Source organism: Spea bombifrons, chromosome 1, assembly GCF_027358695.1.
Source record: "Spea bombifrons isolate aSpeBom1 chromosome 1, aSpeBom1.2.pri, whole genome shotgun sequence".
Lineage (NCBI taxonomy): Eukaryota > Metazoa > Chordata > Amphibia > Anura > Pelobatidae > Spea > Spea bombifrons.
The window spans coordinates 5555461-5580370 of NC_071087.1; the positions used below are offsets into that span (position 1 = coordinate 5555461).

The following is a 24910-nucleotide window of genomic DNA, read 5'->3' on the forward strand; positions in this document are numbered from 1 at the left end:
TATTTCGGATTCGCTACCTGGCAGAGACCTCTGAGGTTTTTCCCCCAGACGCGCAAAACAAAGTAATAGCATTAGAAACCTGCGACTTTACCTGCACGGATTTTCGAAGAATATATACGAATATAAAGCTACCGTAATTATAAAAAAAAAATGTAATGCATATATATTGTTTATAGCACAGACTGGTCAAATGCGATCTAAAAAATTTTTTTAAAAATCTTACGCAACCAAAAACCAAAATACTTTGTACTAAATTAGCGCTGCTTAACCCTTTCAGTGCTACTGAGAGTGCGCAAAGCAATATATTGCCCTAGTTTTTCAGTACCTATGATTAGGGTAGCGCTTTCATTCTACAAAGTTAAAGGGAAAACAAATATTTGAAAGTATAAAAGTACATTTTCAAAAGGTTTTTCCATTTATTTATATATATTTATTTTTTTTAACAACAGCTGTATTTTGTGCATTTTATAATGTTTTCTGGCAGCTGCATATTAGCCGTTTGTGTGAGTTCTCACTCTGTTATCTGAACCCCGATCTACTAAACACCCCAACTCCTTATGATATTGCCTTGCGGCAGTATGATAAGCTCGGTCTTAATCACCCAGTTAGTCACTTATCTAATGGAAGTCCACAGATGAACGGACTTCTCAATTGAAAATGAAGGCAAACCTTCTTTGCTGAGGCTGTCTGGGACATTAAGTTGTCCTTTAATCAGGTAAAATGTTGCCAGAACACTTAATTGCCAGGTAGCAAAGGCAGGTTGTTACTATAGCAACTGTAAAACTTTATGTTTTCATATGATTAAACCTTCCGGGGAAAAATAAAAGTTTACTTCTTTTAACATGCTAGAGAGTGCACTGAAAGTAAAAATATAAAGTGTCATTTCATTTTGCTCTTATTTGCCTAAATTTCCATGAGTGAACTTTATTAAATAATTATATATATATATATATATATATATATATATATATATATAGTCATATGAAAACATCTTCTTCTTCGATATGTAAGTTTAGTAATACTCCACTAGATGGCAGCATTGCACCACAACTAGAATGGCATAAAATGAACATTTAACTGCACCGTGATTTTTTTTATTTTGTGAATATTTTTATACATTTCTAGGTTTTTGACATTTCGTTACAGTAGCCACTTGTTATGTAGCCCTAAAAATGTACAAAAAACCTGCAGTGTCTATGAGTCATACATTGAAGTGGATACATAAGAATTATAATTCTGTAGCAAGCACAGACCTGATTTTACCTTTTCCTAAAAGCAAAGATTTTTTTGCGGTAAATACATACTTTAACTTTAAAAAAAAACGCTTCTTAATGTGTGGGGGGAAAGAACAAAAAAATAATTATAATGAACAGGTTAAAAAACAAACAAGCTAAAATAATATTCCCATCAATTTCATTTTTTTTTTTTGGCCGTATTCAAGTATCTGCGAAGGTCAATCGCAATTTAGGGCAGTTTATTTGCCCCCCCCCGAGCATCGTTGGGGGGCTAGCATTAGCAAACATACAAAAAATAATGGCCAATTTGAAACAAAAAAAACATATTACAAAAATGATCACTTTTTTATACTTTTTTAATGAAAGATCATGTTTAAGTTATTTTATACAACATGCGCTTTCTAGAGTCACTTCTATTTTCTTGAAAAAGAACTTGCCCACAGAAATTCACGAAACTTCAATAGAAACAGGGCTGGCATCGGGATTGAGGTTTATCAGCTTGTTGCTTGCTTGGGCCAGTTCCGAAATGGAAACTCGTCCTCTCTGTCTGATAAACTGAGCCACGGCCGCCATCTCCTCCACCGTGATGTAAATGAACTTCCCTCGGTCATCGATAACTCCTGAAGAAGAAAAAAATTGAGCAAAGGAACTAGACAATGTCATTTTGTAATATACATTTATTTTTCACGTATTTTAGTTTAACAACCATTCTTTTTAAAGGGAAAGTTAAAAATTTGAATGTATAATAAAAAATGTAATATAAATAAAAAAAGCTTCAGCCAGGTGGCTTGAATACTAAAAATACAGATTTTTTTTGGTGGGAGCTGCAGTTTTTGGATTTCAGACTGGAAAACTAATAGCAGAACTAAATAACGCTAAAACATTTACACAGATTTACAAACCATTTACGAGTCATAGCTATCAATAAATGAATTCTATTATTTTAACCCTTAGCGGTTCAATACATTTTCACAAGCAGGTCCAAGTTCATGTTCGGAAAAAACACAGTTTTAAATTTTATACAAAACAGTTAACTAATTAATAAATACTATTCTAAAACCATATATTATGTAAGTCTCTATATTCTTTCATTGTTTGAAAAAACATTTTTTTTTTAAATAATCTTCATTACTAAAATCACATTCAGATACACTCTGTACTAATAATATTGCTAATTCTTCCTAATAGCGACATCTAGTGGTCAATAGGAAATTAGGAAATCCGACATTGAACTACAAGCGGAAAAATATATTTTTGCGTAATAGCGACACCTAGCGGCCAACTAGTAAATCCAACATTGGACCACAAGCAGTAAAATATTTATTCTACAATAGCGACATCTAGTGGCCAACTAGTAAATCCCACATTGAACCACAACCGGAAAAAATCTTTTTTTGTGTAATAGCGACACCTAGCGGTCAACTAGTAAATCCGACATTGGAACAGAAATGGTAAAATATTTTGTCGCATATATTCCGACATAGGACCGCAAAGGGTTAAAAAACTGATCACAAAAACTTTCTCCACAGCATAAAAATCAACATCATATTCTGTAGCGCTGTACTATTTATATATGCATATATATATATATTTCCATTGAAAACAAGGACATTTCTGGCTGTAACATAATTGCAAAAGTTGTTTTTTTAACCATCAATCAGCCTTTTAAACATAAACTTGGATCAGCAAACACAAAGTGCCATTGGAACCCAGGGGTGATGGGAGTGATAAAGGGCCATTGGGACACAGGAGTGATGGGAGTGATAAAGGGCCATTGGAACCCAGGAGTGATGGGAGTGATAAAGGGCCATTGGAACCCAGGAGTGATGGGAGTGATAAAGGGCCATTGAAACACAGGAGTGATGGGAGTGATAAAGGACCATTGGAACACAGGAGTGATAAGGGGACATTGGAACACAGGAGTGATGGGAGTGATAAAGGGCCTTTGGAACACAAGAGTGATGGGAGTGATAAAGGGCCTTTGGAACACAGGAGTGATGGGAGTGATAAAGGGCCTTTGGAACAAAGGAGTGATGGGAGTAATAAAGGGCCATTGGAACACAGGAGTGATGGGAGTGATAAAGGGCCACTGGAACACAGGAGTGACGGGAGTGATAAAGGGCCTCTGTACGCCTATGAAGAGATTCCATTACAAATCAGCCTTTCTAGCTACATTCGTCATTTACAGCATTAACCCTGTCTGCACTGGATTTCTGATCCATTTAATGTATGTCTTACCTGTTATAGATCCGTCAGCTAATAAATCTTGTATTCTGTTAATTGCGTCCTGTGTGGAGTGGATAAAAAAAATACATTGTTAATTACCTAATTACTAAAAATAATATTCATAAGAATGTATGACTGTGTGACAAAGCTTGTGTGAGGCTGTGAACGGATAATGTAAAGGCCAAATACAGATACTAAAGTAGGTATTTGCCATTCAGTGCGGGATGATTAAAGGGACACTCCAGGAATCATACAGATTTAATACATATGGTAGCTGATAGGTCTCTTTAAATGTCCCATGGTGTCTCCTATTTGAAAAAAAAATCTTTAACCTTTAAATCTTTAACCTCAAAAGTAAGTAAAATTCACATTTTTAAGGCTTACCTGTGCTCTCAGGCCAAAGTGAGCGCCCAAGTCTTCCAGGATTACCACCTTAGAGTTCTAAAAAAGAAGTCAAACAAAGAAAGAACAAAACAACGATGAATAGCGTAGGTCAGGGTCTTCAGATGCAATCGTACCCTAGGCAAGTCCGTTTTCATGGGTTGTGTTCCAGTACTGTGTACAAGGACCTTCCGTATAATCGCAATACAGGGTACAGCGGAGTGAAGCAACCATTTATTTACAAACATCTATATATTTGTGTAAAGCAGCCCATTCATATCGTACATCGCTGAGTACTATGTTGGCGCTTAATAAAGGATAATAATAATAATAATAGTAGCCATGTATGGACACTTTTGCCTAAGAGGAGTGCCTAGAGCTATGGGGGCCAGGGCTCAGTAATAATCAAACAGGGCAATAACCATGAATTGTGCGATATACCAGAAACTATTCACTTAATTCACTAACGAGATGATGAAGAATGTATTCTTTACATTGTTTAAAGGATTAGGATCGTTTGCGGTTTCTATACACATTATCGGGGCTTTTAGGGCTGTAGAACCCTGCGATCCCCTCATACCCAGCAAACATTCTGACCTCCTAGAAAAGAGGGGCATCAGGGGAAGGAAAAAGTTGGGGGATATACCGCTGTGACGTTTGCGGCAGCCAAGCTGGAGAACTGACGACTATGGACCGAGAGTGCAGCATTAGAACCAGTCCATGGAATTCAGTTCTCAAAGCTGGGAACTACCATCGTTCTCCTCCAACTGGGGGGGAAAAAGCACAGTATATATATATAATATGATAACAAAAATGAGTCATTCCACTGGGGGAAATAAGATGTTCTGTTTATAATAATAATAAAAATAATAAAAAATGTTGCCAAACAGCAAGATGAGCTTCTGTGGTGGAAGTAGAGAGTAAAGAATCCATTGTGGGTAAAGACTGTGAAAACGCATCAACTTTATATAGATGACAACATATTCATTAAAATAAAAAATAAAAAGAACCATTTCTGATTTTGCACCGGTGGCTAAATATATTAAATCACATATTTAAACGAGGGTAAGAGTTTATATTTTGTGGCAAAATTAACCATTTAAATCCCGTGGCTACTCAATACACGAACCTTACCACCCTTTCACTTCCTCTACTGGCATTTAATACGTATTTTGTTTGTAAATATATTAAAATATAAAGAATACAAATTATTTCATCCAAATAAAAAAAGTGTTCAGAGAATTGGAAAAGCGGATAGACCTTTTTTTTTTTTTATACTCATAATAAAAATAAAAAACATTAAAACTTTGGTCTCATTGTCTTTCTTCCCTGGTTACGCTAACTGCGGCATGAAGCGTACCTTCCCATGCTTCCAGTGCATTTACCATATTGCTTTTCAATTCTCTAGATTGTAAGCCTGCGAGCCGAGGCCTCTTTTCCTAATGTATCGACTCGTCTTAGTCTGTCAATTCTAGTTTTCCCAGACCCTTTGAATGTCCCGACTGTAAGAATCTCTGCGGGAATTGCGGGGGCCATATAAATAACAATAATAAATGTATGACCCGTAAGTTAATGGGAACTTAACTCATAACTCGCAAGCTAAGAAGAAGCTCGGAAGCGAACGTACATAATAAATATGCTTCAATCAGCATCAGCAGAACTGGAGGTCGGGGGAAGGAAATGAAACTGAAGTCTCATGTTCAAAAATAAAAGAATTCATGCATAAATGTGAATAATTTAAAATGCACCAGAGCCGATGCAGAATAAAGCCCATTTACATCATTATAAGTTAAATTCAAGGGCTATAATTTCAACGCATCTTCTACTTTTCGCATCGTAGAGAGCAGGTAGATCTTCAGCCGGGATAAACGTTTAAGTCATCCGCGGGCGGATTAAGATCCGAGTCTTTACAGCAGGAAAAGCGGGCGACTAGAGGAGGCAGACGGAAGCCAGACACTTACCTTGATATGGTTGATGAACTCCGTGAGGAAGCTGCGGGACTGTAAATAAAGGAGAAAAGGGATTATATATTTACATTCATACATACATTGGATAACAGGTTTATATATATATATATATATATATATATATATATATATATATATATATATAAATATATATTCCATTTCTGGTGGAAAAAGGTAAAAGTAGCACCAATATTCTATAGGTTGCTACGGTTACCGCCCCACTTTTACTTCTTTGTACCTGAAAATCTTCTAACCCCCTCCCCATTGTTAGAGTATTAATGCGGTGTTGATATCCTGAAGGAGTATGGAGAGCAGAAAAACTTTATCAGATGCATAGATTAAAAGGACAAAAAAAAAAAAAATCTGAAGCAATAACCCTACCGGCACTCCAACAGTTAAAAAAAATAATAATAAAAAAAAAATGTCCGCCTTGTGGTGCGGTGTTACGATTTATGCTATTACTGCCTGTCACATCACTGCATTTATAACGGGACTGCAACAGTTAATTATAAAAATATTTCTATTATAGGTATTTCTTTACTAATTTTAGTATATATATTTTAAATAATTAATTTATACATTTTATTCATCTAGGGTTTGCCGGTTTTGCAGCAGACAGCTTTTAGACTTTTAGACTTTCCATCGTTTTTAAAATAAAAAGTAATAAGGGGCATTACAGATAGGAGTGCCCTACAAGGGGAGTTTATTTATTTATCTGTAAAAACTCTCAAACACACAAAAAAAAACGGGCCGTTTGTGACCATGGACGCCATAGAAAGTCCTTGATCCTTTTAAAATCAGTTTAAAAAAAAATCTACTTCCTTTCATTTTTTTTTTTAAATAGACGTTATCTGCCACAGAGATTTCAAAATTATAATTATTTTTTTGTATTTTTGGTTAATAAATACAAATACATGGCAGCCCTGCACTCTAATGCCTTAATTCTCTACAACATTACTGGTGAACTAGTATTTCTCTGAACATCATGAAATCACTCTAATTATTTTTATTATTATTCATTGTAGGACTACAATAACTCCTGCTTTTTTATATCTGAAAAAATATATTGTTTTTTTTTTTTTTGTAGTTCATTGGTTCTTAGAATTTTTTTTTCTTTATTTAAAAAAAATAAAATATACCTGGGCCTGTTTTTACAGGAATGGAATTGAATTTTTTTTTACCTAAGTTTATATATATATATATATATATATATATATATATATAGCTCACTGAAATTAAACTTTTACAGACAGATAAACTGATGTTTTAAATATTTTTTTTATTCTGTAAAATATATCGTATATATAATATATATATAGAGCTCATCTATATATATAATATATATAATATATATATATATAGATGAGCTCTCAGTATGCAGAATAACAACGTTATGCTTTATTAATAGAATTTGTAGGTTGTCTGGATTTGGACTGTTTGTCCAGTTGAAAAATATCCGAAAAATACAAAATTCTTCTATTAACCCCTTAACGGCCGAAGAGATTCTATGCCATCCTCAAAACTTCTGACCGTGGATGGCACACAATGACCTGGCCTATAACTTCTGTCTAAAAAAAAAAAAAACGCAGCGGAATTTTAATTTTGAGGTCCGGTATTTGTTGTTGAAGATCCCTGGGAACCCTACGCTATATAAAAACCGACGCGCCGTATTTCTTTACGCAATGCATTCTCTGGCTGGCGAGGTAGAAAACACCGATCGCTTGAATTCAACCTTAATTACAACAACAGAAAATGCGTTGAGGTCGAGGGATTAACCAGACAACCACTGGATGGACGCCCGCTTCCTTCCTCCAGTTTAAAGGCGAGGTTGTGCAACCTCCAAGGATTTCCAGCTCCTTTAAAACCTAGAAAGACTATTTATTGACCTACTTTTTTGGTGTCATCAGTATAAACGCAACTTGGCTCCATCATTAGGAAAAGGCAAGGTGCCAGGATGCAATAGAACGTATGACAATCCCGACCAGGGATGTACCTCTTCCTCCGTCATGGACTCCTGAACGCCTTCTTCCTCCACCACAAAGCTCTCCTTCAGTTTCAGGTACTCTTCATACTCCCTCTTCTCCTCTTCCTCCTTAGCCTTCCTCTCTTCTTCCTCCTATGGAAATAAAAAAAACATTATGGTGATGCCTACTCCATGCTTCTGGCTCTCTACATGGTGATCGATACCAAGACCCAAGCCCTGGACCCTGCAGCCACTACAGCTGTAAAAGTGGAAGATGACGCTAGACCTGTATTTACCACCTCTGAGGTTTTTTTTTTTTTATATATACAGCGTACGAGTTCCTGGATTTGCATACACACACCCCGCTGCAGCATTAGCTGCGGGAAGTTCCTCTCTTGCACCAACCTTGAAACAAAATATATAATACGTGGTTGTAAGTTTATTACGAGTTGGAAGACAGCCCATTACTGGCCAAGTGCAAAGAAAGCGAAGGGTTAAAAGCATTCCTATACAAAAAAGTTGCATTATGCTTTACATACCTTTTCTTACCCTTTTCAATACCAGAAAAAGAATTGTTTTCAATTAACTTTACTGCCCCCCCACCTAGAATCTATTAGCAATTAGCAAATGCGTAACCTCGGATTTGTTGACGTTGAACCGCGTCAAGCCAAAAAGTTAGTTTGGTGGCCACAATTTATATAACTTCTGTATTAAAATAACATTAATGTGATTATCAATATACCCAGAAGGCAGCACTTCTGTCAGTGAAGTAAAATGGCTTTTTTTTTTTAACATGAATCCCTTAATTCCTCAAATTAATTTGACAGATTTCATCGTTAGGTTACATAGGATAGTGGATAATAGTAATAAAAAACAACAAAAAAAAACTAACTCCATATACCGTCCCATCACTGATCAGACTACAACTCCTACCACACTTAGCCGAAGAGACCAGTCTAAAAGCCATATTTGAATGGTTTCACTTTCTATTTTCTTAATACTCCATATGCAGTCATTGTACTCCCCCTCCCCCGACCTATATAAATATATTTACTGTTTTTAGACAAGGGTATTTCTGTGCTAATTTTATAAAAGACATAAAACTGCGAGCATTGTCAGCGATATTTCCATTGTTGATAAAAGATATGAAATCCGGTATTAAATAAAGACTACATTATGGCCCCCAGAAAGGGTATTTATGTTGCGATAGAAGACTTGATTGAATAATAAGCGGAATTAAGTTCCTTACTAATTACTACACAGAGTAAAAAAAATTACAGTAAAAAACAATTTACGATGCTGAAATGTTATACAATGAGGTCATCGATGACCTCATCCAGAACAAAAATAAAACAATTCAAAAGGATAACAAGTTCTATAAATTATTAACGGACACTACGCTTTTCCGTGAAGTCTGGATAGAAGTATTGCTGCCCGGGGACCTGTGGTCGCAGCCGGCCTTATATCAGGAACTTTCTGTGGTTATCTCCCTCTTTCCTGCCTCCACCATTAAAAGGCTGCAGGAACCAATAAACAGCGAGGAGCAACTTCGTCCCAAGGGGGAGAGATAAGTTAACCGGGGGAAGAATAATCGCGCAGAGCCTGGAAATAATACACCCATGCTACACCCAATAAGGCTGGTTTTTAACACAAAAATACTGCTTATTTTAAGCATTATTTGACATTTTAGTGTAGGATATGGGATATGATAAAGACAGATCTGCTTTAATAGATACAATAATACAATGTTTTGGGAATTTATATAAATATATATATATATATATATATATATATATATATATATATATATATACACGCACAATGATATTTTTTTATCATTTAACAAAATGCAAAGTTAGTGAACTGAAGAGAAATGTAAATCAGATGAATATTTTTCCGTTAAAACAGCGTCACTTCTTCTAGGCCCAGATTTTTAGGGAATGTTAAGGGAGGTTGCTCCAAACATCATGGCTACCATGTGAGTTGTTGCTGTGCTCAGTGCTGCCATGGGGCAATATGATTTTTGACATTAAACTCTCTCCAGTAACCTGACCTTGTTGTGTTTTGATATTATGTATTAAATTGATGGTCATTAGCACCTGTTTGGTATAATTATTTTATAAATCTACAAAATTGTACAAGTGCTACTAGAATAATTAATGCTGTTTTGAAGGTGGGGGGGGCAGGGGTACATTTTTTCACACCTGACTATATACATAAACACATTATATTGTAAAATGTATCTTTTTCTAAAAAAAAATAAAAAATAAATAAATACTTTTAGGTGTTCTTAAAAAAAATAAATAAATATCGACCTGAAAAACCAAATAGAAATCGTAAATTGAAACGTGTAGTACAGAAAAAAAGGGTATTGCTTAAAAAAAAAATAATAATAATAATAAAAAATAAATAAATTGATATTTATTGTATTTATTGATTTTACGATAGAGAAGTTTTACTCTTTTGAGAGCGTAGTAGATAAGCATTTATATGTTGAGCCAAACCACAACATAACATAAGCCTTTAGATCTTAGTTATAAGGTACATCGGTAATGTCCTTAAAAAACCACTAACTAAAAGAAAAAGATAAATCCTTCCCACCTACACACTTTGTAAACGGCAAAGAACATTAAGACTCTAGAATTAAGAATAAGAAGACATCCTCTTAAATGTAAATACAGCACGGTACACGCAGAAAAATATTGCTTCCTAAAATATATATTTTTTTTAATAAAAATTACAAAAAGCGCCAGGCACGCCACGACACCGACAGCAACAAAAAGCATCCGAATAATAATAATAAAATAAATAAACATATTGAAAAACAATATATATATAACAAAGACGAGGGTTTCGGTTCTGTTACGAAATGCTTATTGTGCATCATTTTTATATCACTTAAAGCAACAGCCTGTAGGAAACGGCCTAATATATTCCAAAAAAAAAACAAAAAAAAACCAAAAACCAGAAACCTAATGCTTGTTTTATTAAAGACGATATTTGTATTCAGTAAATGATTATATATATATATAATATTCTACATTCTATATAGTATACCCACTACAGACATTATTTGCACTTTAATGCATATGATCGTCCCTCTTGCCTTTCATTAGGGTATCCTGAAGAAACCCCCCATGTCCTTTTGCCCCATTCCGCAGGTAAAAGCCACGTAGGAGATGCGATTGGCCCGTCCTTTGGGAACGGTGAGGACGGGGGTCTGTAGAGACCCCCCCATCCTTGTAGGCACGTGCGGAAAATGCTCTTATTGAACTCAATGGGAGGACTTTCCTGCCATCGACCGGCTGCTTGAGGAGCAGGGCAGCTGCTGCAGCAGGGTTGCATCTTAAGCGATAGGTAAGCGCTTTATTTACTTCTTTAGGCAGTAAATGGATCATAAAGCCTTCACAGAGGGTCCGGGGAACTTACAGTACTTTGATACACATTAAAAGAAAGTGGGGGGTGTCAGGGACATAAAACCCGTAAGTTTTATTTTCAACAAATGTATTAATAATAATACATAATAAAAAATAATAATAATACATAATAAAATAATAATAATACATAATAAAAATAATAATAAATATGTATTATTATCTAATATAATTATATATTACAACAGAATTAATAAAAAACATTAAAAAGCAAAAAAAAAAAAAAAAAAAATTATAAACATTTATAAATTACACTGACCTCTGAGGATTTATAAAACAATGGGGATCAGGGGTTATTATTATCAGACAAGCAAAGTACGGGCTTTTATTGGGGGGGGGGGCTGGATCAATAAGAACCAGAAAGCTCCAAGCAAAGTAAAATTGGCATTTCCATTTGCATGAATATTACTGAAATATTGACATATTACAGTGTATGAAAAAAAGAACATATTTAAACATTATATTAAAGAATACACCCCAAAAAAAAGCAACGGGAAAATCGAGTGCACCGGAAGACGCCGCCGCGCAGAACGAGCCAGACCGCTAATGCTCGTTTAACACAAAAAAGGTTAAAAAGCCGCACTTTTTTTTTGTGATAGAAAAGGAAGTTCTCTCTCGGTGATAAAGTGTCGGCTGGTAAACCATTTCCTCACCAGAAAAACTCCACGGGGTGAAAGGGAATTCCCCGACAGGGTGCCGTGCCAGAGGCGAGCGACTCCAGGGCGCCGGACCCCTCCTAGAGATACTCGATACCGAGCCGCTCCCCGCACGAAAGACAAAAAGCATCACACGCGGCACTCCAACAAGAAGTCGTAATCTAAAACTACAGGGTAAGAGGCTTAGGGGAAATGTAAGGAAGGTTTACTTTGCTGAGAGGGCGGTGGATAAGAGGAACAGCCTCCCAGCAGAAGTGGTAGCGGTCAAAACAGTGAGGGTATTAAACATGCATGGGACAGACATACGGCAGCTGAATCTAAGACTGATTAACGTTTAAGTCTTTACAGCAGGAAAATTGGGCAGACTCAACGGGGGGGGGGGACTAGCAGGGATGAGGCTTTGGGAAAAAGCTTGCGGTTGGCAATTTTGCTGCCCGGTGACTCGCCGGCCGTCAGCTTGCTCGGCAGGCTAGTGGGTCATGGTCCTGGATAAAAGGCCCTCATCATCCATTGGGTTCTGGGCTCCCTAATAAAGTATATAACCCCCCCTTATCATTACAGGCAATCTGTACTCTTAGCAATACTGCCCCCTACCTTCACCCCTTGGCACAGCAGCTGAGCCTTTCTGCTTTTTGCCAAAATAAAGCTAAAAAGAAAAAATTGTCAACCAAGTAACCCTCGTAACCAAGCACATCTCCTAATAAAGATCAGGTATTCGTATTTTTTTTTTTAAACAGGGGAAAGAAAAAATGCCGGTGCGCTAAGCTAGTCACAGGCTCAAATAATACAAATGTGTAATACGAGGCCTACCAAACAGGTGTAAGCATGCTGCAAGAAACAGTGTATTGGCTGTACAATGTATACAAGAAACAAAAACTGTCTGCGCTTCTCACCCTAATAAAGTTGGCAACAAATATATAAACATAATAAAAATGAGAGGTTTTGGTTATATGAATTGGCCAAAGGATATTCGTATTTTTTTAAACATTTTTATTTTTTTTAAATATGTCTGCCCACGGTTAGTCCTCGCCGTATCAAAGCACCGGTTTAATAATAACATGAAACGGGTCTCTCACCCGCGCTCGTCACGCGTGAAAACCGGCAGGAAACCTTAAAGGTCACGTTTTTGAGTAGGAGGACAGACTGAGGCTTTTCTGTTTGGATTCAGACGCTAAAAGTGCTACTTTATAATAACAGCACTGCTTAAAGGGACAGTTTAATGTACCCGACACCCCTCCCCCGCCACCACGATAGAAGAATGCATATAAAAAATTAACCCCAGCCCTCTGTGCATACTTTAACATGCGTTCCTCAAATAAGTTTGTTATTGTGGCTCCTGTCAGTGGGGGGGGGGGGTTTTAAGAGTGTCGCAGTTTGTTGCGTTTGGGGCACGTGAGCAGAAGAACCGGACCCCGGAGCGATGGAAGAAGGCGGCCGGTCTGATGAATCCCGTTTTCTTTTACATCACACAGATGGCCGGGTGCGTCCCTGGAGAACACGCGGCACCGGGACCTGTCCATGGGGGCCGCACCTCGCAGCTTACAGGACGTAAACGTCTCGGTGCCGGATACTACAGCGCAGCTTCAGAGGACTAACGGGGCAAACAGGGGCCGACACGATATCACGCAGGAGGTCATCATGTTATGGCTGATCGGTGTAATATATATATATATATATTCAATGCGTTGTATTGCCAGGTATAGCTAGCTGGAATCATTTCCAGCACATAAAGTGTCATTGTGGACTATCAGGGGTAAAATATTTGAGAGGCTACAGTACCCTTTTCTCCTCCTCCATGCGGGCTCGCTCTTCGTCTTTCCGTCTTTCCTCCTCTCTCTTTAATTCCGTTTTCTTTCTCTCCTCTCGCTCGGCTTCTTCTGCCTTTAAGAGAAAATAAACGTTAAAAAAGAAACCCAACTCCAATCTTTGGATTAACACACATGACGCGGTCATGATGTCATCATAAATTTTAGTACAACAAAAATTATTAGATCTTATTATTATATCTCTCATTATATTCTAGTTCTCTCTCTTGCCTCATTAAAGGGCTGTCTGAACCAATTAGCAACAATCAGCGACTTAATAGCAGGGGAGAGAGACCTAATGAGGAGGACCAATCATGCAGACCGACGACTGATGTATATACACATACATTTTATTTTGATTTGTAACCGTTGCGTTGGGTTTATTTCATGTGTTATTAAATATAAAAGCGGAAATATTTGAGAAAATCAAGAGAGTTTCTTAAAAAAAAAAGTACTGTCTTCATGCAGCATCAACCATGATCAGAAAGCCAAAGTTTCAGTATTTTGTTGAAAGAAAAAAAAAAAGATTTCACATGTGGCCGAGAAAACCCAAATAAAACTTAAAAACACAGAAAATACGATAAGTAGATTTGCTTGCGGTTGCTTTTCTGTCAAGAACCCGATTCAAACCCTGGGCTGCTCCCTCTGGATTTTATTTAAATGGATTACATTTAAGCGTCTAGAACATGTTTCAGAAATGGAATCAAGACGCTGCGAGCCTTCATTTTCTGATGTAAGTTTTACCTTACAGATAAGTGGAGCAGCCTCCCAGCAGAAGTGGTAGAGGGTAATACAGTGAGGGAAGTTAAACATGCATGGGATAGACATACGGTTCTTGAATCTAAGATGAAACCAAGAACTCATTAAGCTCCGAGACGCTACATCAGGCAGACTAGGTGGGCCGAAATGGGGTTGATTTGCCTTTGTATACTGAAATATCTGGTTCTTTGGTCAGGATGAATAGGGATTATTGACTATTTGCCAATAAACAAAATAAAGCAGCTTCTGAAGGGCAGAGCGTCTTCCTTTTAACTCATGGTTCGCCTTACCTCCCTCTGGGTTTTTCTCGCTTGTTTCTCTTCCAGTTTTTTCTGCTTTTTAGCCCCAATTTTACCCGGAGCATGGACCTCTGGGAGCTCCTCGACATCATCATCATCATCCCGATCGATGACTGGAAAGGAAACATAAATAGCCATAAGAAGTCAAAGCAACGAGGTCTGCAAAGATATAACATGCATATAATACAACATAAACCAGGGGCGTATATACAGAATAAGATATATATATATATATATATATAAAAAAAAAAAAACAGCCCCCCCATATATCTATAGATCTCTAGATCGCTAAATCTCAAAACTGAAACCAGGAACTGACAACAGAATGAAAATAGAAGCCTGAATAGAATCTGCAAAGCAAAATAACGAGCCTCACTGCAAAATAATAATAATAATAATAATAATAATAATAATAAATATATATATACTTTATTCCACAATAAATTAAAAAAATATATATTTTTTTAATCAGATTCAGATGCATAAGGAATGTTTTTTTTTTTGTTTTTTTTTTTACAGTTGATATCAATGATGGTATATAATATATATATATATATATATATATATATATATATATATATATATAGATAGATATACACCGTATATATTATATATATATATATATATATATATATATATATATATATCACATTGTCATTAGTAAATTGCTTTTCAAAAATGTACTTTTAACAAATTCTAATTAAAAGTTGCATTGTGTACGCATTATATATATCCTTTCCAAAATCTCACTTTTATCAAGGGACAGTCCTTTTTTAGGATTAAAACCTCATGCGTATAAAGTTTTTTTTTTAATACACAATTTTTTTTTTATATAAAATTTAAATATTTTTAAATTAATCTACTAATATGACTCGCTGCAGCATTAAAATGCACCATAATAATATTTTTTTTTTTTTTTTTTTTTTTTTTTTTTTTTAGAAATTGTCTTTGTTCCGAGTCACTTAGCTAACGACCCCGGCCACAGACTTCTCTGGATCTCTTAAACACTGTTGGATTTGCCCCTTTTATGATAAGATATATGAACCCCAGCACTGTGAAATGCCCTAACCCTGTAAAAAAAATACATTATTTCATCATTTACATTTTAACTCATATTTTTCTCCTGGAACGGTTCATTTTTTTGTGATGCAAAAGTTGATACTTTTGGTTGATGCTCTAGAAATACATGAAATACATGAAATACTAAAATAGTGGGCCCCCCAGGGAATTTGCCATATATGCCCTCTGGTCATTGGGCTACTTTAGTGCAACTCTTCCAAACTAAACTTATCCAAAAAAATAAAAAATAAAAAAAATAAATAAAAAAAATAATAATAAAATAATAAAAAATTAACTATAAAAAAATAATAAAGGACATTATTTTTTGTTAAACAGAGAATGCAGGGTAAGGTGTTACCAATGGTCGATGTGATTCACTTCCCCTTCTTTGATATGCACTCCTACTCAACACCCTACAAGCTGAATTCTTGATATTAAATTCATTATTTTTTTTTTATTTTTTTTTTTACAAAAGGTTTAAAAAAAAAATAAAGAAAAATGTAAAAAATACAGTTTCATTTATTTCAAGTTTTTTTCTCCTCGAAGTAACATTTTTATAGATTATCCGTACAGGACGTATGCTCTAGAACCCCCGGCCCACGTGCGGTTCATCTGAGAAAACACTCGCCCACACCCTGTCTGCATTCACCAACCCCGCGCATGAAAACGCGAGACGACTGCCCTTAAACAGTGGAAGAAAGGAGAGTTTTGGTGGCGAAGGCGTTAAAGTGCTTTTGGTTTCCTCGTTCTACAAACAAAGGAGTAAAGTGACTGCTGCAAACTATGGCAGGGCCCCGGAATGTGTGTAACGGTTTGACATTATCAGTTCTGACTAGGAATCTCTGGGCTTCACATTAAAGTGTTTAATACGGCCGATCATTGTCAGGAAAGAGCTCCCATTAGAACCAGTGGGAGTGCATTGGGGACATGCGCGGGGAGGGGGACCCTCGGGTTCCTTGGAGGTATTTAGTAAGGGCTTTTTGCAATTTTGATCACATTTTCTATGCTGTAAGCGCTTAAGGGGTTTGGGGGTAGTAGGGTTTTTTTGTTTTTGTTTTACTTTTAATCATAGAGCCAAGGGATATTAGGGAACCCCCCCAATATTACTCTTTTTTTATTATTTTCCTTTTTTTTTTTGCACAGTTCCAAGTGCCTTATAGCTTGAAATCCCTCTGGGGAACCCTCATATAAATTTAAATGATTTATATTTCATTTTCCCTTAATTACTCTTTGGATGGAGGATGATCACGCCGCTGAGTGTTGCGGTGAGTGTCTGCTCACCTACCGGATGTGATTGCCTGATTGCACGATCAGACATTCCTCATATAAACAGGTACAAGCGCTAACATCGAGCGGGATTACAATCAATTAGTGATCAGGGAAGCAGTAATGCTGGTTTCTGCCGAGAGGCAGCCTAAACCCGATGATCCTGATGTAGCGGCACGGACTTGTCCTAGGAGGCGTGAACAGGTTAAAAAGGACACGGCTGTCACTTGCGAGGGATGTCAGTAGTGTCCCTTCGGGGCTATCATAAATATTTACTTGTACAGTAATATAACCCCCCCAGCGCTGTATACAGTAATATAACCCCCCCAGCGCTGTATACAGTAATATAACCCCCAGTGCTGTATACAGTAATATAACCCCCCAGCGCTGTATACAGTAATATAACCCCCAGTGCTGTGTACAGTAATATAACCCCCCAGCACTGTATACAGTAATATAACCCCCAGCGCTGTATACAGTAATATAACCCCCAGCGCTGTATACAGTAATATAACCCCCAGCGCTGTATACAGTAATATAACCCCCCAGCACTGTATACAGTAATATAACCCCCAGTGCTGTATACAGTAATATAACCCCCCCAGCACTGTATACAGTAATATAACCCCCAGCGCTGTATACAGTAATATAACCCCCAGTGCTGTATACAGTAATATAACCCCCCAGCGCTTTATACAGTAATATAACCCCCAGGACTGTATACAGTAATATAACCCCCCCAGCACTGTATACAGTAATATAACCCCCAGCGCTGTATACAGTAATATAACCCCCAGCACTGTATACAGTTATATAACCCCCAGCGCTGTATACAGTAATATAACCCCCAGCACTGTATACAGTAATATAACCCCCAGCGCTGTATACAGTAATATAACCCCCCAGCGCTATATACAGTAATATAACCCCCCAACGCTATATACAGTAATATAACCCCCAGCGCTATATACAGTAATATAACACCCAGCACTTTATATAGTAATATAACCCCCCCCAGGGCTGTATACAGTAATATAACCCCCCAGGGCTGTATACAGTAATATAACCCCCCCCAGGGCTGTATACAGTAATATAACACCCCCCTCCCCGGCGCTGTATACAGTAATATAACCCCCAGCGCTATATACAGTAATATAACCCCCAGCGCTATATACAGTAATATAACCCCCCCAGGGCTGTATACAGTAATATAACCCCCCCAGGGCTGTATACAGTAATATAACACCCCCCTCCCCAGCGCTGTATACAGTAATATAACACACACACACCCCCGGCGCTGTATACAGTAATATAACACACACACACACCCCCGGCGCTGTATACAGTAATATAACCCCCCGCGCTGTATACAGTAATATAACCCCCCGCGCTGTATACAGTAATATAACCCCCAGCGCTGTATACAGTAATATAACCCCCAGCGCTGTATACAGTAATATAACCATCAGCACTGTATACAGTAATATAACCCCCAGTGCTGTATATAATAATATAACCCCCAGCGCTGTATACAGTAATATAACCATCAGCACTGTATACAGTAATATAACCCCCAGCGCTGTATACAGTAATATAACCCCCAGCGCTGTATACAGTAATATAACCATCAGCACTGTATACAGTAATATAACCCCCAGTGCTGTATATAATAATATAACCCCCCGCGCTGTATACAGTTAACTTGGTTTTATCTCATTTTTCACAATAAGCTCCCTTTATCTGCAGATCTGGAGCCGCCGTTGCTGTCAGTCATGGGATATTTTGAGTGACTTCCTCGGCTCAAACACCACACTGAGCTGATGCTTTATGGCAATGCTAATGAAGTCCGTTCCTCCGTAGACTTTAATAAGTGCCCAAGTGGCTGGGATTAAGGCTGAGCAGGAGTCAGGGTCAGTCTGGTATATTGGGCTAAGATAACTGAGCTAAAACACGACAAAAATACACAGCAATATGAAAATATTGTATTATCAAAATCTAAAACGGCTGTAAAACTGAAAAAAATAATACAATTTTTAAATGCAAAAGTGGGAGAATGAGTTCATCTAAGCCTAGGACCCCACAAAATATAATTTGGGCGTAGTGACCAAAATAAACCGCCCGCCCCCACTGATGAGATTTATCTTCCACAGAACACGACCTCGCATGCTAAATATAATATTTTCCAACACACCGATGCACTTTGACAATCGAGTTCCTACGTGGGATTCGATACAAAACGGATATTCTGCGTAATTTGTCTGCTATTACTCCTTTTACGCAAAAAACAAATCAATAAACCGACCGCTTACTAATAAATTCCTTAAAGGAGGACCAAGCAGAAAAACTTTCAATCAATTCTCCCAAAACACTCCCCACTGGTGAAGCGGTGAGAATTATTATTTATTATTATTACTATTATTATTAATAAGAATTATTTGTTCTAGGAAGAAGAGACCTGCTGTAATATCCGCTTAAAATTTGAAATTCAAGAAAGACTCATACCTAGGAAACTTTCGGATTCTATTCATGTAATATTAACCCTTTAACCCCTTCCGATTATTTTTTTTGGGGGGGGGTCATTTGTACCATATGTTGGTTTAATCAAGACACCCCGTTTCCGTGCTAGAACCCCGTTTCCCACACAAATTACTTTTTTTTTTTATAGGACTAGTGGGGCGCTGGGGGGAGGGGGTTTCAGTCCAGCAACACCCCCTGATTACAGTCATACCCCATATGGATATATATTTTTTTATGTTCTAGAGGGCCACATCCACCCCTTACATGTCACCCCAATTTCTTAACCAAATGGCTCTAATACCGGTCCTCATGGAAATCTTTACTTGACATTATTTACAGATACATTTCATTGAGTCACCTGCATTCAAGCAGGAATATCAACCTTAACATCCCGGGAGCAACAGGAAGACTTACATTCGATCAGAGGCATTTACCATGAGCCGTTCACCCGGAGACCCTATATACCTACCATTTGTGGGTACGCCTATCACCCACAAAAACAGAAAAGTCCACCCAAGACACTTGTGCCCTAGAACCAGCGACAGATAAAACGAGCCCTCAATAATTCCCAGTGTCAGGGCCCATGATTGAACAGCTCAATGGGACGTCAAACTAAAAGAAGTAGGACTACGCAACATCAAGAACAAACAAACAAAACCTTGCTGTCCCCCACATAATTGTAATAACCTCTAAGGCTTCCTCGGAGGGGCTGTTCCATGTATCCACTTCTCACACGATAAAATAATACTTTTTCACAACTGTCTGCGCATCATCTAATGCCTTTATGGATTTCAACGCTTCTGATTTGGTGACCGGTAACGTAATTAGAACAGAAGATTTTACGCGGGTCAAAAAAAATGCTGTTTATGACGGAACGCTTGATGGACCTAGAATTCTCGGAACCTCGAGGAGTTCTATGGGGTTCTATGTCGAACGCCCCGTATCTCTGAGATAATGAAGAGACACGGGGCGGAGGAGCAGAAGGAGCTGGAAGGGGTTAACGTTTCAATGCGTGAGATGCATTTATCACATCTGCTGGGGGTAGTCAATGCGGTCCCCTGCCTCCAGACAAACGCTACTTCGTCTGCACCGAATCTTAGCCCCACTTCTGTCGGGGACACCCCTGGCGTTTAACAAACTCACACAACTTTCAAGCCTCCCACGCTGAGTTCTTTAATTTTTTTTTTAACTATTTAATCACCTGCTGAAGAGCATTTCTTGCACAGTCTGGCACTCAAAGGGTTTTGCGAATGAAGAAGCCGAGGCTCGGTTCTGGTTCAGGGTCGTGAGATTTTGGGCTATAGAGGAGGCCGTGTAGGCGAGCGCTGTGTGGTCAAGAGAGCCACACAAGCAAAAAAAAAAAAAAAATTAATAAAAAAAGGGGGGGTGTTTTGGGGTTTTTTTTTTTTGTTTTTTTTTTTTACATTTTTTGGATAAAAATAATCCATACTTAAAGGCGTTAACATTTAAAAAAATAAAATAGTAAATGTGTTATATATATATTATTTATAACAAATTTGAGTGTATTTTCTTGGTTTTGCGCCTATGACATCATACGATTAATTTCTCACAGTTTTTTTTCATCTCTTTCGCTTTTACCTTCTCTCTCTTCCTCCAAGTGCCGGGCTCTGGCCTGAGCCATCATCCGGTTGACGTTCCTCCTGGGTCTCGGCATACCCTCTCTCCGTTCCACCGCCTGAGGCCGAGCTCTGGCCACCGCCGCCGCCACATTTTGGTGATGCTCCCGATCAGCTAGAAATAAACAGAACAAATACAATTATTTTCCGTACCGATCACAGTATGTAGCTGTCGGCGCCCTGGAACATGCATTAAACCACTACGATCAACTCATTCGCACTCCCCTTTCCAATGAAGAAAAAAAAAAAAAGGATCTAACCCCCCCCAAAAAAAATTTTGATTTATTTTCCTCCAAAAAAAAAAAAAAAAAAAGAATAAATAATAATTAGTGCAAATATTTAAAAATAAAACAGTTAACAAACCGGAGTCAATCTATTTATTTATAAAAATATTTTTATACTAAAAAAAAACAACAGAAACAAAAATGTTAATATAAAAAATATCAAAAACAGGTCCCAGTAGTAATTTTTTGGGGGATCCTCTGTCTCTTTCCTAGCTGATGGGTTTTGCCCCTGGTATTAAAGTATCAGTAATATTTATATTCTATACCCTTATATTTGCATATATATTTTTATTTATTTATTTTCAGCTTGGTAGAAGTTTGTCTTCTAACTGGAAAATATTCGTAGTTTAAATGGTAGATTTTTAGAGGAAAAAGCTTCCAAAGAAAATAAAAATTAAAAAAATCAAAAAAAAACAATTTCACATCATCTAACATTTTAACAATTATTAAAATTAAATGAAAATTAATTTGTTTAATTAACATAAAAAAATTACAAATGAAGAAAAAAAAAAAAAAAAAGAATTCCAAGCAACGTATGACATTTTTTTTGAGCCTGCGCCCTTACGCTTTTAAAGTTGGCGATATAGGTTTAAGCTGGAAAACGCCAACAGGGTTAACGTAATTTCTCATATTAAAATCTGATGGATGGAATCTCTGATACTGTCAATTTCGGATTATTTTTGCCAAAAATAAAGTAGAAAGTTTATGGTCAGTGACGTATCCCGGCCCAGAGGGGCTGCAGTTCCACCGATACAAACCAGGGGGCAGCACAGCCTCCCGCAGACTTCATTAACAGGGGCCGGCGATCCTCACAGCCGATTGGCTGCTTCAAGGAAGGAATCGGCGCTGAGAACCCAGAGGAGGATTCCGTGAGCTGCAGCTTCTCCTTTAGTAAACGTTATTTCGAAAGAATTTATTTTAAAGTACTGACAGGGGGTCAGGGGTCACTCACAGAGTATTGTACTATGCATTCTTCTATAGTGAGGGGGGTGACATTTAACTGTCCCTTTAAATCAGATTTTAAAAGTATCCAGCGCTCGTATACGAAGCCGCCTAGAACACAGATGACGTCACATTTGTCAAGTAATGGTGACATCATATCGGTACGATGGAGCCAAAAGTCATGCGCGGTTATTCACCGCATCAGGTGCAATCAGTAACTTTGGGGCAAAAGGAAAGCAAGATCAGAACTTTTGCAGACACCAATAAAAAGGTATAAAGTTGTGATTTGGAGCCGGGCCCTCGTTACCCAATGTCTCGGCTCGTCTTAGCCACTTCTAGTTTGGTCAGACCCATGAATGTAGGGACTGTCAGAAGCTCTGCTGGGCTTGTTGGCACACACATATATATATACACACACGTGAGATTTTTTTTAACCCACAGAGGATCGGTGAATCACAGCAAAGCGCAAAACTTCATGCATGCAAGAACTGTGCAGCTGTAGCAGTACTGCAACTCTCATTAAGCTTAGCCAGCACATTTAAGGCATAATAGTGTGCTCATCGCTGACTGCCCATAACGGGAGTTGTTTAAAGTAACTGCTCAGCTACCTACTGCTTACTGTGTGTGTGTGTGTGTGTGTGTGTGTGTGTGTGTGTGTGTGTGTGTGTGTGTATATGTATATATATATATATATATATGTATATGTATATATATATATATATATATATATATATATATATATATATGTATATATATATATATATATATACACAGACATGGCATCCTGGTAACCCCGGCCCCCAGGGCAATAGTGCTGTAATAAAGGGCTGGGTAACCCCACATTGATACTGCCCCGCTGTGCTTGGGGGGCATTAAGACCCTGCTCACCTTGCTCCGCCTGCCCCCTGATCTTAGTAGCGAAGACAATCAGAACAACCAGTAGAACCGCAGCAACAATGTACAGAACTGGGTCCATTGCTACACGTCACTTTCCCCAAGACACGCCCCTTCACCGAGCTCAAGCCGGAGCATGCTTGGAAGAAACCAAACGAACACAATGATGGGGGGGGCTCAATTTTTAAACTTACTTTTTGAAAGACTTTTTGGCGCTGAGATATAAAAAGGCACATAAATAGCTAGCGATCAATACGCTAAAGTCTCATATTTAGTATCAGTATCTTACTTTTATGAACACGAGATGTTATCGGGGTATTTGGGTTCACGTTGACAATGCCGATTGATTTTACGTTTTGAAGATGAGGCGGTTGGTAAAATGAATTGGTAGGGAGAGAAAGTGAATTTGTCATTGTGTGTATCGGACCCGCCGTTCTGCTTTTTTTCCCGTCTAACTATTCATTTAAGTTTAACTCCTTCGTTTAGGTGCCGGCTTAAAGTAATAACAGTAAAAAAGGGGGAAAATGTAAATTGGTAAAGCCAAAAGAAAGTTTTTGAGCAAAATCGCATTTTATATCTCTTGCTTTTGAAATGATATGCGCTCTGGTGTTTAGCGCTTTCTATGGAATTATTATTTATTCCCAGGGCTGGTTACGATGGGCCAACCCCTGTGAGCTTCTCCAGTAGGCAATTGTGAGCGCAGAGGTGTGACAATCATGGTCTCAGGGATCATAACTGCGACTGAGCGCTCTAGGGGGCCCTGGCGACCCCTGCAACCACCCCTTTAAAATCCACAAGCTGCAGGTAACACCCGGAGTTAGCGGCATGGAAGGCGCCCATCGGCCAATCGCTCGCATTCTGTCCCAGGGATTGGCGAGGTGTCCGTACAACGACTCCAGCGTCTGGAGTCTATAGAGCAGTGGTTCTCAACCTTCCTAACGCCGCGACCCTTTAATACAGTTCCTCATGTTGTCGTGACCACCAACCATAAAATTATGTAATTATATATTGTGAAATATGTGTTTTCCGATGGTCTTAGGCGACCCCAAAGGGGACAAAGTTGTCGCTGGCAAATGGATGCTGACACTGTGGGGCATTTCATTGGTGAAGTCAGGAGGGGGGGGGATTTTTGCATCGGGCCCTGTGGTTTCTGTGGCCCCTGTCTGAGGGGTCCCTATATATTAACTTTTGGGAAATCTTTCCATGTTACCGATGTATTATTACGCAGGGCCTTTCTGAAGCTCACCGGGTTAGTCGTCCATTCTGAGATCAGTAAGTTCCACTCACCAGTACTGGCGGTTTAGTGACCCATTATCTGTCGTGTGTATAGAATAGGAATAACCCCCCCCCCCCCAAACATTCCAGGTGTTCAAATAAGGACACCTGTGTTGGAGGTGTGACTAAATGTAGGGAGGAGCTAGAGGAGGGAGGGGCCAAAGTCATAGCGACCTAGCTCACCTGAAGAGACACTTTGCAGCACTCAGCTTCAGAGGGCCGCAGGGAGGCCATGTGGGAGCTTCAATGGGCCAGCCAGGACCCCTTCTGCCTACAAAAGCAGGACAATGCCTGGAAATCAGGACTGACTG

The 24910-nt window shown here is 38.2% G+C and overlaps 1 protein-coding gene across 1 annotated transcript; it reads right to left on the bottom strand.

Annotated features, from left to right (window-relative positions):
• Positions 1–1078: 1078 nt before the first annotated feature.
• Positions 1079–23439, bottom strand: DDRGK1 (DDRGK domain containing 1). The gene is made up of 9 exons (XM_053458102.1): positions 23319–23439; positions 21167–21319; positions 14717–14838; positions 13642–13743; positions 7803–7925; positions 5804–5842; positions 3846–3902; positions 3474–3522; positions 1079–1855 (listed from the first exon to the last, which is right to left on the bottom strand). Exons 1-9 carry the CDS (start codon positions 23404–23406, stop codon positions 1683–1685), a joined length of 906 nt encoding a protein of 301 aa, XP_053314077.1. The 5' UTR covers positions 23407–23439; the 3' UTR covers positions 1079–1682.
• Positions 23440–24910: the final 1471 nt, after the last annotated feature.

Excerpts from the sequence above, each read along its gene's own strand:
- DDRGK1 (XM_053458102.1), bottom strand. The coding sequence starts at position 23,406 with ATGGACCCAGTTCTGTACATTGTTGCTGCGGTTCTACTGGTTGTTCTG. Across the intron at positions 21,320-23,318 it reads CAGGGGGCAGGCGGAGCAAG|CTGATCGGGAGCATCACCAA; the intron begins GTGAGCAGGGTC and ends GTTTATTTCTAG. Across the intron at positions 3,903-5,803 it reads AGTTCATCAACCATATCAAG|AACTCTAAGGTGGTAATCCT; the intron begins GTAAGTGTCTGG and ends CTTCTTTTTTAG.